Source organism: Pan paniscus, chromosome 5 (assembly GCF_029289425.2).
Source record: "Pan paniscus chromosome 5, NHGRI_mPanPan1-v2.0_pri, whole genome shotgun sequence".
In the NCBI taxonomy this organism is placed as follows: domain Eukaryota; kingdom Metazoa; phylum Chordata; class Mammalia; order Primates; family Hominidae; genus Pan; species Pan paniscus.
In genome coordinates this window covers 188,775,069-188,797,758 of record NC_073254.2, presented here as the reverse complement: position 1 = coordinate 188,797,758, position 22,690 = coordinate 188,775,069, and the positions used below count along the sequence as shown (strand labels likewise).

Here is a 22,690-nt window from a genome sequence, read left to right as displayed (position 1 = left end):
AGGAAAGGAGCCCGCAGCTTCCCCTGGTTCCCGAGTATGGGCGTGGGGAGAGTCCTGTGGGCAGCCCCACCCCAGCCGGGAGAGGCCACGGACGCCCTCGGAGCTGGGACCCCCACCTGAGTCCCTCCTTCCCTCCCGCACAGCCGCGGACCCCCGGGAACACTTCAGCGTCCCCGTGCGGGGAGGGGAAGGCCTGGACTTGGAGGGGGTCCCCTCAACAGTGAAGACGACGCCTCGGGCTGAGACCCGCATGGCCCGAGGCCCCAGGCCTGCCTGGACCCCGCCACGGCGAGGATGGTGTCGCTCAGAGGCCCTGACTTCAGCGTCCACCTCGTCCACACAGTGCCCCCAGCGGTGTCTGGCCCCGACCCATCCAGCAGCCGCCCACCCTGCTGGTATGGGACTGCCCGGTGCTGCCTCGGCCTTAGCAGGACCGCGCAGGAGACAAGGGCTCAGGGCCGAGCGGGGTCAACAGAGACAGGTGCTCAGGGCGTAGAGGATCAAGCTCGACGGTCCTCTACCCTTCCTCTAAAGCGAAGGTGTGTCCGGGCGGCCACTCCCCGCTGCAGGCTGCTGGGAGGTCTTTGCCCATCTGAATCCAATCTGGCCTGGGTCTGAAGGAATTTGGCCTGAGCTACAGATCCCAATTTGGTTCAAATCCCGCAAGAGGCATGATTTAGGTTCCACAGTGCATGCTACGAGTGGGACCTTGTAACATGCGGCCGTGGACTCCATACGTCCATCCCAAATCCCACGGGGAGCAGGGTGCTGGCAGAGGGAGAAGGAGCTCCCCGGGCTGGCTGAGCCAGCACCCAGCCTCTCTGTGTAGGCGACGGGAAGGTAAGGGCTTCCCTGCGTGGCCCCTGGTGGGAAGCTTGATGGGGTGGGAGCTGCGCGCTAACACAGCGCTTCCGTCTTCCTCGTCACTCCGCTTCGCAACCAGCCAACCCCAGGACCCCAGGTCACAGGACCCCGGATATTTGACGGGTGGAGACAAGAGCGGGTGAATTTCTCCGCGCGTTGAACCGCTTTTGCAATATGTGCTTTTTTAAATCTCCAACATGAAATAGCCTTTAACCACTTAGTCTCATCCCGGCTGGCTAATGATTGCAGGCCCGGTGGAGACACGTTACCGAAGAAGGAAAGTCCCGACTTGAGGGCGAGGCCGAGAGGAGCCGGGAGCTGGCCCCAGGGAAGCCCTGAGCTGCGCTTGCAGGCGAGCGCTGAGCGCTGTGCAGACGCTGGGACGAGTCAGGCCCACTTGGCGAAATCCACTTTCCCCCTTTATCAGGCACTGCTTCAGCTTTCATCTTCACTGATATCACAGTAAAAGGCCTTTCAAAAATGCCAGAGAGAACTCGTGCCCGAGGGAGCACACGCCCTGTGGTGAGAGGGGCCCCAGCAGCAGATGCCCCCAGCATCTTGGGCGAAGTGAGACCCATTTCAGAACCAAATGAGGTCCCCAAAACACAGAATGTAGTTGGGCAGCCGACCTGACTGTCTCCCCACGTGGCAAAGCCCTGTGGCAGGATGGCTCCATCAGGAATTGGGACACGGTGTTAAGGAAAGCAACCAAATTCACCTTGCCAGTGGGCCACGAACACCAAATTGCCTTTAACTGCCAGCCACAAAGTCTGGCTGCCAGCTCCGAGGACTGTGTGTGGTCCCACGTCTGGCCTTGTGTCCTGATAATCAGGAAAGGTCTTCCAGGACACGCAGTCCCAGAACGGCCTGTGCAGGCCTGAGACGGGGGGCCTCCGTGCCCCTCCTCTCCACCCCCACCCCTTCCAGGGGCAGGCTGCCCAGGAGCCCAGGAGCCCAGCAGAATGCTTCTAACTTCCTAAGTGTAAAAAAGTTCCTGCAGAAGCTTAACAGAAGCTTCTTGAGCTCCTGCACCTATTTCTTCTTTCTTTCATGTTCTCTTCAGTGCTCTGTATAATAGTAGTAGGACACCCCAAGGTGTTAATTAATTGATGGAAATCGAGACAAGTTTTTCAGCATGACTTTAAGAAATCTGCATAGAGTAAGTATCATATGATGGGGCTTATCTGGTCCTCCTGTCTTGTGGGAGACTATGGCACCTGAAAACAACATGATGGCAGCCTCACTGTACGTGACAGATGCGGATACCTGGTGGGGAAGGGGCACCGTGCACAGCACACGCAGTTCAAAAGCAAGTTTTAATCGACTCGTCCCATGGAATAATCCTCCTACCAAAATGTGAGACAGCTGGCCTTCCACATGTTCTCCATCTTCCCATTGTTTCTGAGCGCTCTTTCCCATAGGTCACGTCACTATGGCAAATGGTGGCAAATGGCAACCGTGATACAGAAACCGTCCCGTGAGCCTGGATGCCTCCTCGCCCCAGAGATAGAGCCCTCCTTGGCTTTGACATGCCACGATCATATGCTTTTCTGTCTAGAGGGGATGTGTTTTATTATGAATGGGTCATGAAACCCTAAGCACCTTGGTGTTGGTAATTCATGAAGAGTGTTTGTTATTTTGTGAAGATGTTAGTAGCTGGCTCAAGTAACAAAAGAAGTTGCAGTCTCCTCTTCAGTTTTAGACTGGTTTTAAAGGAAATCAGGCAGAAATCTAGAAAGTACTTAATATGCCAGTAGGGAAGAGTACTAATTCGATTTACATTTGTTTAAATCTTACATAATTAAAAGACTGTATCTTACAAAATGTCTTATCTGATAAAATCTTGTAACTAGTTTATGTATCTTCTATGAAAAGAGTAATAAAACAAAGATGATTTGAGACAGTAAAAGAAGTAACACAATTTTATATTGATGGGAAAAACTGAGCAATGCACTTTTAAGTAACAGGCAACTTCAGATTTTACTCGTTTATTTAATGTATATGATTCACATGATGAAAGTGATGATTTTCTTACTAAATGAGCCAAGAGAATGTTTGACTTATATATTTATTAAATTTAAATCAATATAAGTCTAATAGGCAACCTCTAGGGGTGCCTAGATTCTCTCTTTTCCCGTTATGTATTAATTTGGTTATTTTGTTTGTTTCATTCAGCTTGTTTTAAAAAGAGTAATGATGCTACAGTAGGGCCCGTGGAACATATGCTGGTACAAATCTTTATTCATTTAATGCATATTTATTGTGTAGCTACTATGTGCAAATTTTCAAGTGCCGTCACTCACCTCCTGCAGAGCATCTCGGAGGACAGTGAGGGGCCACCCTCGGTGGGCTCTCTGCTGGGGCCTGGGGTGAACAACAGGCTGGTGGTGGGGAGGGGGGGGGTCTTTGCCAATCTAAATCCAGTCTGGCCTGGGTATGAAGGAATTCTGCCTGACTTACAGATCCCAATTTGGTTCAAACCCCACAGGAGGCATGATTTTATTGTGTAGCTACCATGTGCAAATTTTCAGAGTAGAAGTATTTTATTTTCCTTTGTAAAAATAGTCCCTTTTAAAAGACTACTATCATTATATGCTCCAAAGCATATGTGACCACATCTTGCTAGTGTGCACATGGGCATTTGGATGCATGGCAACCATATTCTATGTCTGCGGTAACAAAAGTCACATTATTTTCATACAAATTCATGGGGAAAAATACTACTTTTATCTGATATAAAGAAATGTCAGAGAAACAAAAAGCAATGCATTTTCAGTTTGGCCTTTTTTATAAAAAAACAGGAAACGGTACTGACAAGCTAGATAAATTTTTTTAAATACCCAAATTATTATCAAAAATTACTTACATTTTCTCAAATAAATGTGTCTATGTCTACCAAAGATGATTACAAGTAAAAGTATATTTTAAAAATTAAAATTAAGTATAAATGACACTCTTCTGATATTTGAAATTTCAATAAGAGTGGTCATTATATATATCCTATGATTGTCATTTCATTGTTAAAACTTAATAAATTAAATATTATTTTTAATGTCCTAAAATACCAACTAGGTGTTTCTTCAGCCCCTCAGAAAGAACATGTAGCTAGAAAACTGGTATTAAACACAAACATAGTCCAGTAGCTTCATGCCCCGTGTCTGTAAATCAACTCAATGCCATCTTTTCGTGCTCCACTCATCTCGGCTGACTTAAATCAAATTATAGTGTAAGGTAACTTCTGTAAACTGGAATTTCCTAAAACATTATTTTCAGTCCCACTAAATACCAAAAGCCTGCTCAGTTTTTACTGGTTAATTATAATTGGCAGGTCATTTGAAGTCTTGGAAATCTGCAAGTGGCAAGTGAGAGGTGAGACACAGAAATGCTCTTCTTCCACAGGTTTACATGGAGCTTAATCTGCTGAAGCCTGAAATGGTTACATTGGCTTAAAAAAATGTACATTTATATTTCTTAGCCTGGCATGGTGGCTCACGCCTATAATCTCAGCACTTTGGGAGGCTGAGGCAGGCAGATCACTTGAGGTCAGGAGTTTGAGAAAAGCCTGGCTAACATGGTGAAACCCTGTCTCTACTAGAAATACAAAAATTAGCTGGGTGTGGTGGTGGGTGCCTGTAGTCCCAGCTACTCAGGAGGCTGAGGCAGGAGAATCGCTTGACCCTGGGAGGTGGAGGTTACAGTGAGCCAAGATTGCGCTGCTGCTCTCCAGCCTGGGTGACAGAGCAAGACTTTCTCTCAAAATAAATAAATAAATAAATAAATAAATAAATAAATAAATAAAATAAAGTATATTTCCAGTAAAATCATTTACAAGAATGTCAAATTAAGTTTAGGTGCTAACATATTTATTCTTCAATGGTTTTCAAGATCTACCAATGTATTAGTCCATTTTCATCCTGCTATAAAGAACTCCCCAAGACTGGGCAATTTATAAACGAAAGAGGTTTAATGGACTCACGGTTCAGCATTGCTGGGGAGGCCTCAGGAAACTTACCATCATGGCAGAAGGTGAAGGGAAGCAAGGCACCTTCATCACAAGCCAGCAGGAAGGAGAAGTGCCCAGCGAAGGGGTTAGAGCCCAGTATAAAACCACCAGATCTCGTGAGAACTCACTCAGTATCATGAGAACAGCATGGGGGAAACCGCCCTCATGATTCAATTATCTCCACCTGGTCTCTCCATTGACATGTGCAGATTATGGGGATTACAATTCTAAATAAGATTTGGGTGGGGACACAACGCCCAACCATATCAACCAGTAAACCTGAAACATACAGTGTTTTAATTAATTTCTCATATACAAATTTGTATGAAACAGAAATAAATCAAAATAACTTTTTTAAATGGGGTGACAAAATTGAACAAAACCCAGTGTCAAAAGTTCATGAGACATGTAAAGAGATTAATATCTCCATATAATAGGAAAAACTCATCTATAACAAGCATTTCTGAGAAAAATGTTATAAATAGGTATTAAATGTTGCTGCCATGTGTGCCTGTAGACGGTGGGGGGCCCTTGGGGTTTGCCCTTCCTCATCTCCGCCCAGAAGGGTAAAGTAACAAGAAGATGCCACACAGCTAAGACTCCGGGGCTGGAGGCAGTGATTTCAGAGCATCATGGGGCAGAAATCACACAGTGGACCTGTGCCAGCTCATCTGGCATTGCACCGCGCTAGCTTTGCAGGTGGAAATCAGTGGATGGGCCTACCATAGACTCGCCATGGGGTTCTGAGGTGGCTGCTGGCTTAAGGGGACTCAGGCACTTCCCTCAAGGGTCCTTTTCAGGTTGGGTCTATAAGAGGTGGGTGAAGGGGGAATCGAACCACTCTTAGTCTCCTGAACTTTAATATACCTTTTGATTTTTTTTTTGTAAGCAGAAGAATATATGGATGCATAACCACAGATAAAGTTTTAATGCATAAGCAGCCTCTGTGAATGTTTGCAATTTTTTCACACAAAGCTGATCGCAGAAAATTCAAGCTGTTACTAACTCCGTATTTCCTCAGCAGCTGAACTACTTTAAACCTACAGAGCTACTTCCCTTCAGTAAGAATCTGTGAAATTCTTATTTGAAAAGGCAATGAGAAACACACAAGCAATCAACTGAGAGCCTAAATGAAAATTACAGAACAAACCCGCTTCCATGAAAACAGTCAAAATCATTAACCAAAGATGAAGCAACCCATTACTGGTCTTCAAAATGTCAAAATAGTCAGCTTTAAAAGGTGAAAGTTCTCTCAAACACTGCTTTATAGCAAACAAAATACACACAATTTGGAGGATTTTAAACTAAATTAGCAAAGTGTTTTAACATCTCTGAAATTAGGTCAAAAGCAAATTTATAATTATTTACTTATTAACTAAAGCTATAGTTTGACATCCACAGAGAAATCTGTTAAAGAATTTAGAAAATTTAATTTTAAAATGCCAAATTTTAAAATATATGCTGGTGATCAAATAATAAGAATTATTTTCATGACTGAGTAACGAAGTGAGAATATTTACAGCTGACCCTTGAACAACAGAGTTTTGATGTCATGGGTCCACTGTGACAAGGATTTATCCTTTGCCTCTGTCACAGCAAGGCCAGCCCCTCCTCCTCTTCCTCCTCCTCAGCCCACTCAACGTGAAGACGATGAGGAGAACGAAGACCTTTATGATGATCCACTTCCATGTAATCAATAATAAATATATTTTCTATTCCTTATGATTTTTAATAAATTTTCTTTTCTCTATTTTTGTAAGAATACAGTATATAATACATATAACATACAAACTATGTGTTAACTAACTGTATTATGGGTAAGGCTGCCAGTCTACAAGAGGCTATTGTTTTGGGGGGAGTTGAAAGTTATCCTCAGATGTTTGTGCCAGGTCTGCACCCCTCACCCCCATGTTGTTCAAGGGTCAACTGTACAATACACTTAACTCCAAAAAAACCCCCATCATTTTCTAGATCTATTAAATCACTCCTTACAAAGTGACATCAGGCAGCATCTTACCTGAATTCTTATTGGTTTTGTTCTGCCGACTTTTAACCTGTTCAGTCCAAAGGGTAGGGTAACGTGATGCAATATCTATGAACCAAAATGAAATGACAAGCATCTTTAATTCATCATGAAAGCACAATGTTCCTTAGTTACGTAGTGCAGCAGGTAGTCCAACAGCCAAAATAAATCAACATAACACACATTGTACATTTGTAAAGAAATAGTTACAATGATTATATGCCTGAGACGAAAGGAAATCATAATATACATTTAAAATATTTTTGGCATTCTTCTCTCTATCCAAAAGTATAGTTAAAAGCTCTTTGGGTCTAGACAGAATTCACTTTGAAAGAATCAGATTTTAGAAAAATACCCAGTGTACAAAAATATATTCTTGTGTAGTTAAAATGGCTATTCACATAACATACAACGTTTTCACTCAGTTGAAAGATTCATTATAAAATGCAATATGTGAAGTATAACTTTTGCCTGAAACTTTTCAGGAACACCCCTTTTGTAGTAATCTTGTTTAACAAATAAAATTGAATGGGCCGGGCATGGTGGCTCATACCTGCTAATCCCAGCGCTTTGGGAGGCCAAGGCAGGTGAATCACCTGAGGTCAGGTGTTCAAGACCAGCCTGGCCAACATGGTGAAACCCCGTCTGTACTAATAATACAAAAAAAAAAAAAAAATTAGCCAGGCGTGGTGGCAAGTGCCTGTAGTCCCAGCTACTCCTGAGGCTGAGGCAGGAGAATCGCTTGAGCCCAGGAGACGGAGGTTGCAGTGAGCTGAGATCGCATCATTGTACTCCAGAAGCCTGGGCAACAAAAGCAAAACTCTGTCTCACAAAAAAAAAAAAAAAAAAAAGGAATGTAGTGCAGGTCACCGTTAGTGCTTGAGAGCACAGACCCTGAAGAAGACATCTGGGTTTGAATGCCAGTTGCCATTTACACCCAGATGGACTTGGGTCAATTGCCACAGGGCTCTCATCTGCGGAAGGGCATTCAGAAGGTCCAGGGACTCATGGCAGCAGATCACACATTGTGTAGCGCTTAGGACCACGCAGCATTAGTCATTATTATTATTTGCAAAGCATAATGCAGTTCTACATTTTAAGGTTTTGTTAATTTATACTGTGTACTCCTTACACTTTGCCTTTAAACCCTGGTTCCCTTTGACCTGATAATTTTTATACACTGGTAAATACCTAAGACAATGTATTAAAGGTAAAAACAGGAAATCTATCCTTGTTATGACCACTTGTAAAGATGTGAAATGTAAACAGGGAAAATGGCCATACATTTTATATTATCCAAACTGTAAAATTTCAACTTAGAAATGTGTATTTAACGAAACCCTCATGAGAATGCACCATGGCAATATCTGAAAATCCCTCACTCCAAAGACGTCAGGAAAAACAGTGGGTGCCCTCATAAGGCTGGACACGGCCACACACAATCCGTTTCTGCTTGAGTTTGCTCTTTTATCCCTGTCTAACATCATGATGTTTAGATACACATTTACCCAGCGAAATTATTTCTACAGCCAAGCAATTCACATCCCCAGCATCTCACAGTTACTTCACGGGCGTGTGGCTAGGAAATGTTTACTATGCCATCTGTTGTCATTTCATCATTAAGTATATTCCTCATGCTATGTGCTGGATGTGTGGTATGCCATCCATTGTCATTTCATCACTAACTAGATTCCTCGTGCTGTACGCTGGATGTGTGGACTCGTCCATCCCACATAACTGCAGCTTTGCAGCCTCTGACCTCATCTCTCTATTTTCTCCATCCTACCCTACCCTTGGTGACCACCTTTCGGCTTGCTGTTTTCCTCTTCTCACTATTGGAGTTTTGTTTGTTTTTTTTTTAAATAGATTCCACATATAAGTAAGATCACGTGGTCTTTTCTCTCTGTGTCTGGCATGTTACACTCCATACTGAACGGAGCTCTAACAAGATGACTCGCTCCACTTCCCAGCTCCATGCCGTCCCTCGCGCTCCTCCCCAACCCAGACTGTGCAATCCCCACCCCGGCTCACCTTCTTCATCTCCTTGAGGCTGAGTCTCCAACGCTGGAGCTGCGGCATCATCTGAATTCAGAACGGAAAAGATTTGCAAGGAGACTACAATTATGAGAGTAAGTTAAGTAAGTGTGCATACGGGTGGATGCTGAGGACTTGCACTCAGTCCCCACAGATCAACCACAACAGCAACCCCACACAGACCCAACGCGATGCTGCCTGCAGCTGTGGCTGGAATGACTATACCAGTCTTGAGTGAGCGGCTACTTAAAATGCTCGAGGCTAGACACTGACCTAACTTCACGTGGAAAATATCCGATCAGTTCTAAACTATCAGAGCCAATCACAGGCCATAGGGCAGATGAGGAAGGAATCAAAATAATTAGAGTAAAGAAAGTCTAGCCCTGGGAAAGAGAAGTCATAAATTCAGGCCACTGGAGGTTACAAAAGAGGGCTTGGCAGGGACTGGGGTGGGGTTGAGCAGAGCCCTGTACCCTTAACACACCCTCTGTCTTCCCCAAGAGAAAGGCAAGGGTTGGAGAATCCTGGACCCCTTTCTACACCTCTGGCCCTCCCTCTCTCCACTGCTGCCATGGCATAATCTAAGTAAGGATGTGAGTGGGGCACGGGGTGGAGGGGACAGGGCGAAAGTGATCGGAGAATGGAGGCAAGGGCGGACTGGGGTGTCACAGGCCCCTACACCACCCATAGACTCGCATTTTCCAAGTGAAGAATCTGTATTTAATTAATTGACACACACACATTGGGCCCCCTGGTAAAGAAAGAGGTTTTAAATGGCTCAGAGACCTGGCAGGATGGTGGGGCCCGTGAGTCAGGAGTCCTTCTCCAGACACTCAGGGCCCCACCCAGGAGGCAATCACAAGGCACTGTGGTGCTCTCAGGATCATCCTTTTTTTTTTTTTTTTTTCACTGAAGCTTGCTTATATCATTTTGTTAAATAACTTTTGGATTGAAATATAGGAAAAAGTGGCAAAGATGAGGGCCAGATACAAGGCTTATGTAGATAACTAAGTCATGAACTTCCCAGTGGTCTAAAGAATAAAGTTTCTCATAAGACTTTTTAGGGGGAAAATCAAAACAGATTTTCAAAAAAATTTAACATTGAGCAATCTCTCAAAAACAGTTTGCTAGCTATCAAAATACTGACAAAAATGTAACATCAGTTATTTGAAATATCCAAGTCTAACACTGATAATAACAATAAACTAGGAATATTCTGTGGTTGAATATTTTACAATCTTCTTCCAAGAAAATAAAACAAAATGGGAAACATATTTTAAACACAAGAACATACAAAAAGTCTTAAAAGAACATATTTGAAATTTTTTGGAATGAGGACAATCAAATACATTATTACTGTTGTGTGTTTTTGCTGAGGCCTCACCAAGTCACCACTCTGGGACCACCAGCCCGTTCCCCAGTCACTGGGGCCAGACCAGTCTGAAAGCTCAGCCTGAATGGCAGGCAGGGAGGGCAGGTGTGGCCTGAGGACAGGGTGAGTAATGGGCCCACTGCCGTTCCTCCTCCCAGCCCTGATTCTGGGCACCAGAGGCCGCTCCACTTCCTGCCCTGTCCATGCTTCCCTCCTCAGCACGGTCATCATGGGCCCTACTCCATGCCCCCGTCCCTCACAGACGGGGTGGCTCTGTCCCAACAAACAAGGCCATTGGTGGCTGCTGAAGTCAGCCTTAAGGAAATAAAACAAAAATCTCGAAGAGCTGTGCATTTTTTACTTTCTCTCTATCAGAGTGTGTGAAGTGTCTTATTTGTGTCTGGAAACCAGCTCTGTTGCTTAATCCAGGTATCCCCTCTGCGTATTCCGGCCTAAAGTGGGGGGTGTGTTCTTTCCTTAACTCACTTTCATGCCCATGTACTAATTCCTCTAGATTTTTTTTTTTTTACAGTGGGTACAATAAATATCACAATAAACAGGATTAAGAAATGCCCTCTGAAAGACGATGATCCTTCCATCTCCTCCTCCCTCTCCACATTTGATTAATTTTCCTAATCATGAGATTGTCCCTTCCTTTCTCTACAAAGGTTGACATACCCACACCATTATCTTCTCGACTCAATTCACGCAGCTCACACTATTGCTCTATGCAACTTTACCCCTTCCTTTCCAAACATAAACCCTCCCCCAACCCAGTGTCCCCATTATGCCTGTCATCATTTTTTGGCTGGAAAATGAGCTATCTTCCTTGACTGTGAGGCTTCTTCTGTTCCAGCTCACACCTGTTACATATTTCCCCTTCCAGGAAGCCAGTCCTGCCTCATCCTTGGCAGGCACCCTCTGGACAGAAAGCCTGACATTTACTTTCATGCCAGCTTGTCCCTCCAAAATGTCAGTGTCCTAGTAATACAGAACTCTTTTTGCAAAGGATCTTCCAGGGCAGGGATGGGCCCCACCACAGTTTCCACACACGCAGAAGGGATTGGTTGAATAAAACTCCGATTTTTATTTTTATTTTTTTTGTTTTTGTTTTTGAGACAGAATCTCACTCTGTTGCCCAGGCTGGAGTGCAGTGGCGTGATCTCGGCTCACCGCAACCTCCATCTCCTGGGCTCAAGCAATTCTCCTGCCTTAGCCTCCTGACTACCTGGGATTACAGGCATGCGCCACCATGCCTGGTTAATTTTTGTCTTTTTAGTAGAGATGGCGTTTCACCATTTTGGCCAGGCTGGTCTCAAACTCCTGACCTCAGGTGATCTGCCTGCCTCGGCCTGGTCTGTCTTTATATTATTTTTGTTTGTTACTGGTTCATTACACTGTAACCTACACTAGAAAAGAAAAGTACCTAAAATTTTGGTACTAAAGTATTTCTTCTCATCTTGAAAACAACGTCTGACTTTAAAGGCTGATGTAAGAGAAAAGCAGAAATGTGTCCTGGTACTGAAGGGTGTTGGCCGAAGCAAGGGCAGAGAAGAGGATGGAGACTTTCCCAGGGGGGTCATGGTGGGCATGTGACAGACCACGCAGACCTCGAAACAGGACCTGCAGGCTGTGACATGATGTTTAAGGTTAAGGGTTCTGTTCAGCTCTTGTTTGTACCAGTCTCAGAGGCAGGGATTGCTGTAGGTAGAAAAACTCTTCCTCTTCCTCCTTGTAGGGAGGAGTTGAGGCATCTTTATCAGGGTCCTCAATAACTGCAATGGTTTAGAATCCCACAGGGAGCCAAAATACTGAGCCTCAGCCCTCTCCACAGTCACAGACTGGGAGGCTCCAGGGGGTCCTAACAGCATCTGCCGTTGGTCCCGAAACAAGCCTCAGAGCACAGGTCCAACACCAGCAACCCCAGCGGAGCACAGGCCCAACAGAGCTGGTGATCGTGAGTGAATGGCATTGCTGAATGAATACAGAAGTAACAAACTGGTTTGGCTCTCATCATCATCACTAGTGGATGTTTCAACTTTAACTTGAGAAGTTATTTCACGGCATAAGTTAGATGTTACATATCATCATAGACATTTATTCTAAGATAGTTACCTGTTTTTCCTGTGCCTTCGCGTTGGGGTAACTTTTCATTTACAGAACCTAAAAGAGGAAAATAAGGAGTGAAATGAAATTATTTTGGACTCTTAAATGGCCATCACAAATTAAGTTATGCACATATTTTTGCTCCATTTTGACTAATTTGCTGTGCTTTGGCACGTTCTACTTAAATTCTGTAAGCTGTCTAGTACCCTGAGGGGACACTGTCACCTAAACACTCAGACCCTGGACTCAGAAACAAAAGATTAGTTTCTACTTCTGGCGCTAAGGGGTTGCACATGCATATAAGACCTTAAAACCCAATATATTAGTCTCTTCACCTGAAAAATGTCATCATAGCCATAACACACATACCCCTGTTGGGGTACTGAAGTGAATTAGGTAAAAAAGGAAACGTTTTTAAAATCTTAAGACGTTACACAACCAAAGATAACTAAAAACCCTGATTTCAGCTTGATTCTGATTTATAGAGGAGAATGGCGAGGAACTACCTTTTGGTAGAGTATCGAAAATCTATTAACTAATGTGTGACCAAGTTTAAATGTTTATATGATGCTGAAAGATGCATATTACAAATAGAAAGTGTAGTTCTTTCTCTTCCAACAGACTGAAGCCACTATATGGATCCACTTCCCCCTCTTCATTAGAATACCAACTCGAGAAACAAAAATAGTTCTTCTCAGAGTTTACTGGCAGTTGAATATTCTGTTTAGAATTAACATGGAATTCCCATAGCCATACACATGCCCAGTAAAACTCCTCAGTGGAAACATCTTAGAACTTGAAATTATTTGTTTTTGTTTTCTTTTTTTTTCAATTTTGCATATGACAGAAATACAGACCAACATTCACATTAAAAATATAGCTTATGACATTTTGAGGATGTTTATCTTATTTTTGGGAACTGCAATAGTAATGTGGCAGGAAATTTAAAAGCAATTCATTGGATGGCAGAGAAAACGGAGTAACTTCAAGGCGCCATCCATCCTCTGGCACTCTCAGCGGACACTGCCTCGAGGTCGCAGTGCCCAGACACCCCTAAACACATGTCAACGGTTCCTATGAAGGAACACAGCGCAGCCACCCCAAACCCTCCTCTGTAACAGGTACTCATCAGACAATGCTGACTTCAGAAAGCTGAATGAGGATTTACACGGGAATGTTCTCAGCGGTTTCCCTGCAGGCTGCATATCTAAAAATAACTAAATAATATGCGTTTGGGAATTTAGTGTCCCCAGGGGATAAAAAGGAACACAATTCTCCTGGTTCATCTGCCAAAGCCAGCCTTTCTCTCTTTCCCAGCTGTTACTGTTACCATTTGGTTACATATTACATTGTTTCCAGGCCTTGCAATACAAGGTTTTTCTTGGTAAGAATACCCTAGGATACAAAGCTAACCTCACTGTGTGGCCACCTCCTGAAGCTCTCAAAATCCTCCTTTGCTTGTTTCTCCCTTTTGGACCATCTCTTTACAAATCCACATTTCTTAAAGAGCTTAAGCTATTCAGTCATCAGTTTATTTTTATCATGTGTTCCCGAAAGAGGCAAAAAGTATTTTCTACTTTTGACAGGAAATGATCATATTTTGATAATATTTCTGAATATTTCTGTGCAGGTTTTAATATCGTAAGGAAAATGTAAATATGCTAATAATTAGAATATCTTTCATGAGAGAGTTTCTCAATTGAAATAAGAAAATATTTTGCACTGTACAGACAGAACAGTACAGACTGCAAATTCAAAATTTCGGCTGAGGTCAGAATCCAACATTTAAACATTCTCTACCCTCAGGCAGCCTCTGTCTCTGAGCCAACCAGCACTGTGGCTTTCTCATCGGGCCCTTGCATTGAATCAGTGTTTCCTTAAATAAGTCCACACAAAGTTAGTTTGATCTTGTTCTTCATATGACAGAACCCAGTGTCCCTTGATAACCTGCTCCATGATTCATGACTCAAATATTTTACAAGATAGAAATTGGAGGAGATCCTGATAGTGCATTGACTTCACCTTTTAACTACCTTGGGATGAAAAGATGATGCCCAACCTTCCTGCCCCTGCCTTCCTGTAAGATCCTGGCCTCCACGATGGGAAAATAGCTCCACATATTTCCACAGGCCAGCAGAGCCATGCAAGCACACCAATCCAGACCCAAGAAAGCAACTCTGATGCTGTCATTGCATTTTTCTGGAGATAAGGATTTGCTGAACTTCCAAGTGTTTATAACAAGCAAGATTGCCGGCTGTACTTGCAGAAAAGGGGCCGAGAAAGAAGGGTTGACTGATACGCACAGTGTCTGCAGACAGTGAACACCTCTGTGAACCCCAGGCTGGAGGCTGGACCTTAAGGATCTGCTTGCCGTTCACAGACACAAAGAGATTGCTAAGTGATCCCCCTCAGCCTTGGATTCTAAAGGACACATCTGAATTGCTCCCATTTGTGAGATCCCATCCCATCTAAATGCTATTCTAAAGGGGTGGGTTTTGTCATAATGGGGATATGAATTTCTGGTGGAAGAAGCCACAAAGTACAATGTGAGGAAACGTCTCTGGTTTAAGGGAGGAATAATAGCTGTTAAGTCTTGTAGCTCTAAGCACTTGGTTCAAATCCAGCCGCTCTCAGCCTTAACAACGTGTTACCAGAACAGCCCAGTGGAGGGAACGGTGTTATGCTGATGGAGGCAGTGGTTTGCATAAGCTCCTTCCAGACGCCCTTCCCACTTGAGTGAGGAGAGGGAGGTCTGCGGCACAGACGTGAGAGGGGTGAGGGGCAGCTCCCTGCAGGGAGTCCTCCTTCAGAGCAGCTAAACAAGCCTGCGGCTCACCCCTTCCGAGAACTTCACATCCTGGGGGCAGGTTTACAGCATCAGATGAGGGAGGCGAGAGAAAAAGAAAAGGGAACAGCAAGGGCTGCGTTCTCTAGTCTAGACGGCGTCTCTGTGCTATCGGGCTTTTCTCAAGGTTCCTGCCCTCCCATCCTCTCATCAGGACAACATGAGGGTGACAGGAAAGAGGGTGCCAATTTCTGAGGATGTGGCGCTGCAGGGAGAAGACAGGGCATGGGCAGCAGAACAAACGTCCCTCCCTCCTAGCTCCGTGCCCCTGGCCAGGCACCTTCACCACTCGAAACCTCTGTTTCTTCATCTCTGGAGTGGGCAGTGTGGTGAAAACCCACCAAGTACAGCTGAATGGACCTAGCAGAGCAACCCACACATAGGAGTGCGCAATGAATGTTCACCAAAGATGTGCTGTGTGCGCCATCGGAAGCTGCCTCTCCACATGCTCTGCTGGACACGCAGCTGGGGAGAGGTCCCCTCCGGAAGAGCAATGCTCCCCACTCAGACCAAGCCATCCAAAACAGAGCAGCCTCTAGGAGGGCACCAAATGGCCTGCAGCCCTCAGGCCCTCGCCGCCATCACCTTATGTGCATTCATTCATTCCTGGGCTCACCCCCTCATACACACCTGTCACGTGTCCACAGGAAACGATGGCAGGGACGCAGCACTACACACTTTAGTCCAATTTGGGGAGGCGGGCATTAAACAGAATTTACTCAAGCAATGTCTATTGCAACTGTGTACACAGCTGATGTCTATATAGCTCTTACTGTGTGCCAATCCCTGCTATGTCCTTCACAGACTTGAAGTCATTTAATGTAGATGCCAGCCCTGCGAGGTGGGACTGCCATCATGCCCGTTATACAGACAAGGAAAGTGAGACCAGAGGGGTAAGTAACTGGCCCAGGGCCACTTAGGAAGTGGCAGAGCCAGGATCCAGGGCCTGCTTTTTCAGTCCTCAGGAGAGCTGACTTTGAGCAGAAAGGCCTCTCTGAGGAAGAGTAAAGGGGTGAGTAGGCATGGGCCAGAAAAGAAGGGAGAGTGGATCGGGAGGGCCAGGAGACCATGCACAGGCTGGCAGAGAGCAACACACAGCCCATCCACCACCACAGGGATGCCTAGCTGCTCCAGATGCTGGAAGTGCCCCCCTGCAAGCCCCACCTGTTAGGAGCGTTCTGTCCCCACTGGGCTTGCCCACCTGGCAGGGCTCTCTCAGGCAGCAGCCTGCTAGAGCCGGTGTGGAGGGCCTGAGCCCGCTGTCCTGGGACCCAGACACCATGCACAGTGTGGCCTGTGAGGCTTGTCGGCTCTGGTTGGCATCAGATCCACGATTTGATCTCATGACCCTTCCCAGTTATGAACAGACCAAGGGGTGGTGAGAAGGGTGGAAAAGGGTGGTGTCTGAAACGGTGCAGTGGGACGGAGCTGCCTGTCTGGGCGCTGGCATGGAGATGCCCTTGGAGTCGGAGTTCAAGAAAGCCGGCCAGCCCCGTGGGGATTCTCTGTCAGTGGCAGCTCAAACAGGTGCCTCTCTGGCTAGACAAGAGATGGTTTTCTACACACAGTGATTTTCATGTTTATAAATAAAATTTAAGTTTTTTTGATCTAAGAATATATAAAATCAGGGGAGGAAATAGAGAAGCCATCTACATTTTTTGCAATCTCATGCTTCAGTCAGCATGAAGACTGAGAGGGAACATGCGGGCATTTCATGTGGCCATCCAGGTCCCGTCAGTGTCAGGGAGCACGAGCCACAGTTACTGAGCACTGCCCAAAGCGAAGGGAGGAAGCGACTCAGTCCCCTGGTGGTTTTCCTGGGTTGACTGCCGGCGTTCCTGAACCACCTGGGATAGGACAACAGAAAACCTGACCTTGGGGCTCATCTCTGCTGCTGAGGACTCCGGGGATGTGGTCAGCAGCCCTCTCCTCTAACGGGCCTTTTTATCTGCACCAAAACACCTGCTTCTGCAGGGGTCACCCCACTCCCCCAGATTCCAGCAGGGGTCACCCCACTCCCCCAGATTCCAGCAGGGGTCACCCCACTCCCCTGATTCCAGCAGGGGTCACCCCACTCCCCCAGATTCCAGCAGGGGTCACTCTGCTCCCCAGATTCCAGCAGGGGTCACCCCACTCCCCCAGATTCCAGCAGGGGTCACTGCTGCCCAGATTCCAGCAGGGGTCACCCCACTCCCCCACATTCCAGTAGCGGTCACCCCACTCCCCCCACATTCCAGCAGCAGTCACCCCACTCCACCATATTCCAGCAGCGGTCACCCCACTCCCCCACATTCCAGCAGCGGTCACCCCACTCCCCCACATTCCAGCAGCAGTCACCCGGCCCCCCCAGATTCCAGCAGGGGTCACTCTGCTCCTCAGATTCCAGCAGGGGTCACCCCGCTCCCCCACATTCCAGCAGAGGTCACCCCACTCCCCCACATTCCAGCAGCAGTCACCCCACTCCCCCACATTCCAGCAGCAGTCACCCCACTCCCCCACATTCCAGCAGGGGTCACCCCACTCCCCCACATTCCAGCAGGAGTCACCCCACTCCCCACATTCCAGCAGCGGTCACCCCACTCCCCCACATTCCAGCAGCAGTCACCCGGCTCCCCCAGATTCCAGCAGGGGTCACTCTGCTCCTCAGATTCCAGCAGGGGTCACCCCACACCCCAGATTCCAGCAGCGGTCACCCCACTCCCCCACATTCCAGTAGCGGTCACCCCACTCCCCCACATTCCAGCAGCGGTCACCCCACTCCCCCACATTCCAGCAGCGGTCACCCCCCTCCCCCACATTCCAGCAGCGGTCACCCCACTCCCCCACATTCCAGCAGTGGTCACCCCCCTCCCCCACATTTCAGCAGCGGTCACCCCATTCCCCCACATTCCAGCAGCGGTCACCCCACTCCCCCACATTCCAGCAGCGGTCACCCCACTCCCCCACATTCCAGCAGGGGTCACCCCACTCCCCACATTCCACCAGGGGTCACCCCACTCCCCATATTCCAGCAGGGGTCACCCCGCTCCCCAGATTCCAGCAGGGGTCACCCCGCTCCCCCAGATTCCAGCAGGGGTCACCCCACTCCCCCAGATTCCAGCAGGGGTCACCCCACACCCCAGATTCCAGCAGCGGTCACCCTACTCCCCAGATTACAGCAGCGGTCACCCCACTCCCCCACATCCCAGCAGGGGTCAGTCACCTCACTCCCCCACATTCCAGCAGTGGTCACCCCATTCCCCCAGATTCCAGCAGAGCTCACCCCACTCTGCCAGATTCCAGCAGAGCTCACCCCACTCCCCAGATTCCAGGGTGAGGAAGTGCCTCTGGGCTTCCCTGCCATGTCACACAGGTGGGCTTGGGAGGGCTGAGAAACTGTCCCCAGGTGCCCCTCCGAGGGCAGGGGAGGTGAACTCCAGGCCAGGCCCTTTCCCCTTCGTGCTGACAGAACTGCATCCATCCACCCTGTGGGCTCCAGCCGCCTGAGACTCCTCTGCACTCCTTAGACTGCAAGACTGGCCGTGGCAGGGAGGGTGTCCTGCCAGAGGACCGAAGGCATATGTCTCTCGGCCCCAGGGCAGCGGTCCTGTGTTCTCAGGGGCTCCAGGCCTGTGAGAAGCCAACCAGCCACTCGGCCTCCTGGGGTGAGTCCTAGCGAAGAACAGAACGTGCTTCTTACATCCTGCAGAGTGCTGTATTAGGATAGACGCTGCTCTCCCTAAATAGGACCAGCTTTCAGCTAAGCAAGTCTTCTCACAGCCTGCAGAGTGCTGTATTAGGACAGACACTGCTCTCTCTAAACAGGACCGGCTTTCAGCTAAGCAAGTGCTTCTCAAGCCTGCAGAGTGCTGTATTAGGATGAACACTGCTCTCCCTAGATAGGACCGGCTTACAGCTAAGAAATAGACAAGGCCTTTGGACCAGTCGGGGTCTCCTTGGCATGAGCCAGAATCCCGGCACTGGCCGGCCGAGGGAGGTGACCACGGGCTTGTCTCCCCTGTACCTTGAGAGCTGCCACCTTCATTTTCACTCTTGTCCTGACACTGGCAGGAGCCCCGACCCTGCCGCCCCGACCCTGCCAGGGTGTATACCCTAGGCTTCAGACACACACAACACCTGTCTTCTGTAGTCCTGCTGCCAGAACTCAGGGAATGCCTCTGCTCTATCCGACTTCACCGGGTCCCATCCCTGAGCCTCACCGCGGCCACAGGTTGGGGCCAAGCAGGACTTGCACGCACTCCTTGTTGGGGGCATTCTGGAGCAGGGACTGCACGGCCCAGGTCCACAGTACCCCCAGGGGGTGGCACAGCCCAGGCCCACACTGCCCTTAGCTCCTCCCACCTCATCTCCCCTCTCCACACTGAGTCCGGGGGAGGCTTAGTGGAGAAGCAATTTGCGCAGGAGGAATATCACCTATTTTCTACTTTCCTGAGTGCCCATGGTCAAATAATCCTCAAGACAACATGACTGGAAGTGGTAGGACCTCCTTCCTGCCTCATCCCAGGGAGGCCCTGGGTCACCGTGAGGCTGAGCTTCACCCCCTGGCCCATGCGGGACATTCAGAGTCACAGGCACCGTGCCCTGGGACCCACCCACCTCCTTACCCGCCAGCTCCTGTCAGCCTCTGAAGGCACTGCTCCCAAGTACTCCTTCTTTGTCTCAGCCTTGAGCTGCATGGCCAGGCCAGGACCCCAAGCAGGCAAGACGTCCCTCACCCGGGATCAGGAGGGGCCCTGGCAGCCACAGGCTCCCCCACTGGCCCCTTGACCATCCTAGGATCCCGTGTTGAGATGGTCATGGATGGCTGCCCTGTGGGCCTGTGTTCCTCTGAGTGAGGCCCCTCACCTCAACCCAGGGCTTGGAGTGTGGGGCCAGCCACGAGCACCAGCGCTGCCTGGAAACTCGGCAGAAAGCAAACTTTGGCCACACGACAGACCTGCCAGGCCAGAAACTCCAGGAGCCGGCACAGCCTGGGCCCATCAGGCCCTCCGAGTGAGGCTGGCACATGTGAAAATTAGAGCCAGAATCCAGAGAGAACGGCCGGGCCCCTGTGCCGTGAAGCTGCATGGCTGCTGCCTTATTCCTCATGTGTCCCCAGGATCCCTGTCACTGCTCATGCGTCTCCCTCCCATCTTCCCTCGGCGGCGCCCCTGTGCTGTGAAGCTGCATGGCTGCTGCGTTATTCCTCACGTGTCCCCAGGATCACTGTCACTGCTCATGCGTCTCCCTCCCATCTTCCCCCGGCGGCGCTGCCTCTCTCCTGCCATCCTCACCTCCAGCTCAACCTCAGTTTTGCCACTTCGGTGTTTATGTGGATGAAGAAACCAAACGCAATCCATTTGTTTTTGCTCAGTGAACCTTTATGTTATTTATGGACTTGGAGGAGGGTTTCGGTGGACTTTGTGGCACCGGCTTTTATGCTTCGTGGGTCTTTTTCTATCCTAGTGATTCTGCCTTTAAACAGTTGGGATTCCTGATTTGAGGTGCATCTGATAAAAGGAATGTTCTGAATTTACTGATTTCTGATTTGAGACCCTGATTCAATGGCAGGAGAAAAATGTCTGAGTACCGCTGTACCACTCTTGCTAAAGGGCCACACAACATTTTAATAGTTTCATAAATCTTTGCAACATTTAACTGTTGTAGCTGCATATAGTGAAAAAAGGTGCTGTAAAATAATTAGCATTTGTCCAAAAAATAATTAGAAGAAAAAATAATATACTTGTTTTTATGTACATAAAATATCTCTGGAGGCTGGGCACGGTGGTTCCTGCCTGTAATCCCAGCACTTTGGGAGGCCAAGGTGAGCGGATCACAAGGTCAGGAGATTGAGACCATCCTGGCTAACACGGTGAAACCCCGTCTCTACTAAAAATACAAAACATTAGCTGGGCGTGGTGGTGGGTGCCTATAGTCCCAGCTACTCCAGAGGCTGAGGCAGGAGAATCGCTTGAACCCCGGAGGCGGAGGTTGCAGTGAGCCGAGATTGTGCCACTGCACTCCAGCCTGGGCGACAGAGCCAGACTCCATCTCAAAAATAAATAAATAAATAAATAAATAAATAAATAAATAAATAAATAAATAAAAATAAAATCTCTAGAAGCACACACCCATTATTCTTTAAATAGACCTATACAAATTGGGGCCATTTACTTCCAAAGACCTCTTGATTTCTTTGGGAGCATTTTATTAACTATTAGAAAATAGGAGCGAAAAGCCACTTGTAGATGAGGTGCAACAAAGGGCCATTTTACAGGATACTGCTCTCAACTCATGTGAGGCTCCAGTACAAATTAGCTGCCAAACTAAATGTACACTAAAGTACAACAGAGGAGCAGATTATAAAAAAACACAAGTATTAGACACCAGAAAGTACTTTTTCCTGAGGTTAAAAGTAATAAATATTTTTCCTGAATAGAAAAAGTTACACCAGAATATTGTCTGTCAGAATAGTTGTGAATAACTCAACATAAAGTCCAACTTTAAAAAGAAAAGTGAAGCAGAGGAAAGGCTGGGCCCAGATGGGAGCTTCAGCCCCAAGGGCCTCTGGAGTCATCACCCAGGGAAGGGCCAGGGCGGGACGCAGGGGAACCTGACTTCCAGTCCGGGCCCTGGCAGACGCAGGGACCTCCCACTCTTCCCAAGTCGGCCTGAAGCGGCTTGTCAGACTAAACCTACACCCTGTGGTCTTTTTCTTTAACATTTTATTTATTATTATGTTTTTAAATTTAGTATCATTTGAACACTTTCAGAATTCAATCTGAATCTTTTATTGAAAATTTTACAAATCCTGTGTTGGCTGTATCAAATTACTATTTTATCTCATCATGGATGTAAAATAAATGTCCTCGATACTATAAAAGGTGTTATAAATTTACGTGTTACAGAGTAAATTTAACATATTTTTCTCTGAAAAAAATTCACAAGTTTTTAATTGTTTTAAATTTTTAAATTTTTATTTTTTGTAGAGATGGTGGGGGGTCTCACTTTTGTTGCGCAGGCTAGTCTCAAACTCCTGGGCTCAAGTGATCCCCCTGCCTTAGCCTCCCACAGTGCTGGGATTACAAGCAAGAGCCACCACTCCCTGCCTACAAGTATTTTAAACAGATAAAATTCAGATTTATATTTGATATTGTGGCTTGACTGCTGAAGTGACCACCTCTCATTGTTTTCATGGCCATCTAGAAAGAGGCCTCAATTTTCGGTGCATTTCCTACTTCTCCTTAAGGTTGTTTGTTTTTACATTTTCTTTTAAATTTCTTTCACATTTCTTTCAATGGTATTGAAATATTTTACTTTAATAACTTTCACTTTTCAAGAAAAGACCTACGAAGGCTAAAGAAAAAGCCGTTTTGAGGTGGAGACAAACAGCAAGCTGGATTCTCTCCAAGGCACAGGCTCTCCAGGTCAAGCCAAGCCACTGCACACTGGCCCTGAATGATT

General features: G+C 47.1%; 1 protein-coding gene across 2 annotated transcripts in view; it reads right to left on the bottom strand.

Moving 5' to 3' along the window:
- SMOC2 (SPARC related modular calcium binding 2) overlaps positions 1-22,690 on the bottom strand; it is a 236,946-nt gene that overhangs the window by 119,193 nt on the left and 95,063 nt on the right. The window contains exons 5-7 of one of the 2 annotated variants that reach the window (XM_008973594.4): positions 12,412-12,459; positions 8,922-9,005; positions 6,885-6,959 (exon numbers count right to left, since the gene is read on the bottom strand). In XM_008973594.4, coding sequence (XP_008971842.2) covers positions 6,885-6,959; positions 8,922-9,005; positions 12,412-12,459 — 207 coding nt within the window. The remainder of the gene's footprint in view (positions 1-6,884; positions 6,960-8,921; positions 9,006-12,411; positions 12,460-22,690) is intronic. The other variant, XM_008973595.4, reaches the window with a different exon arrangement.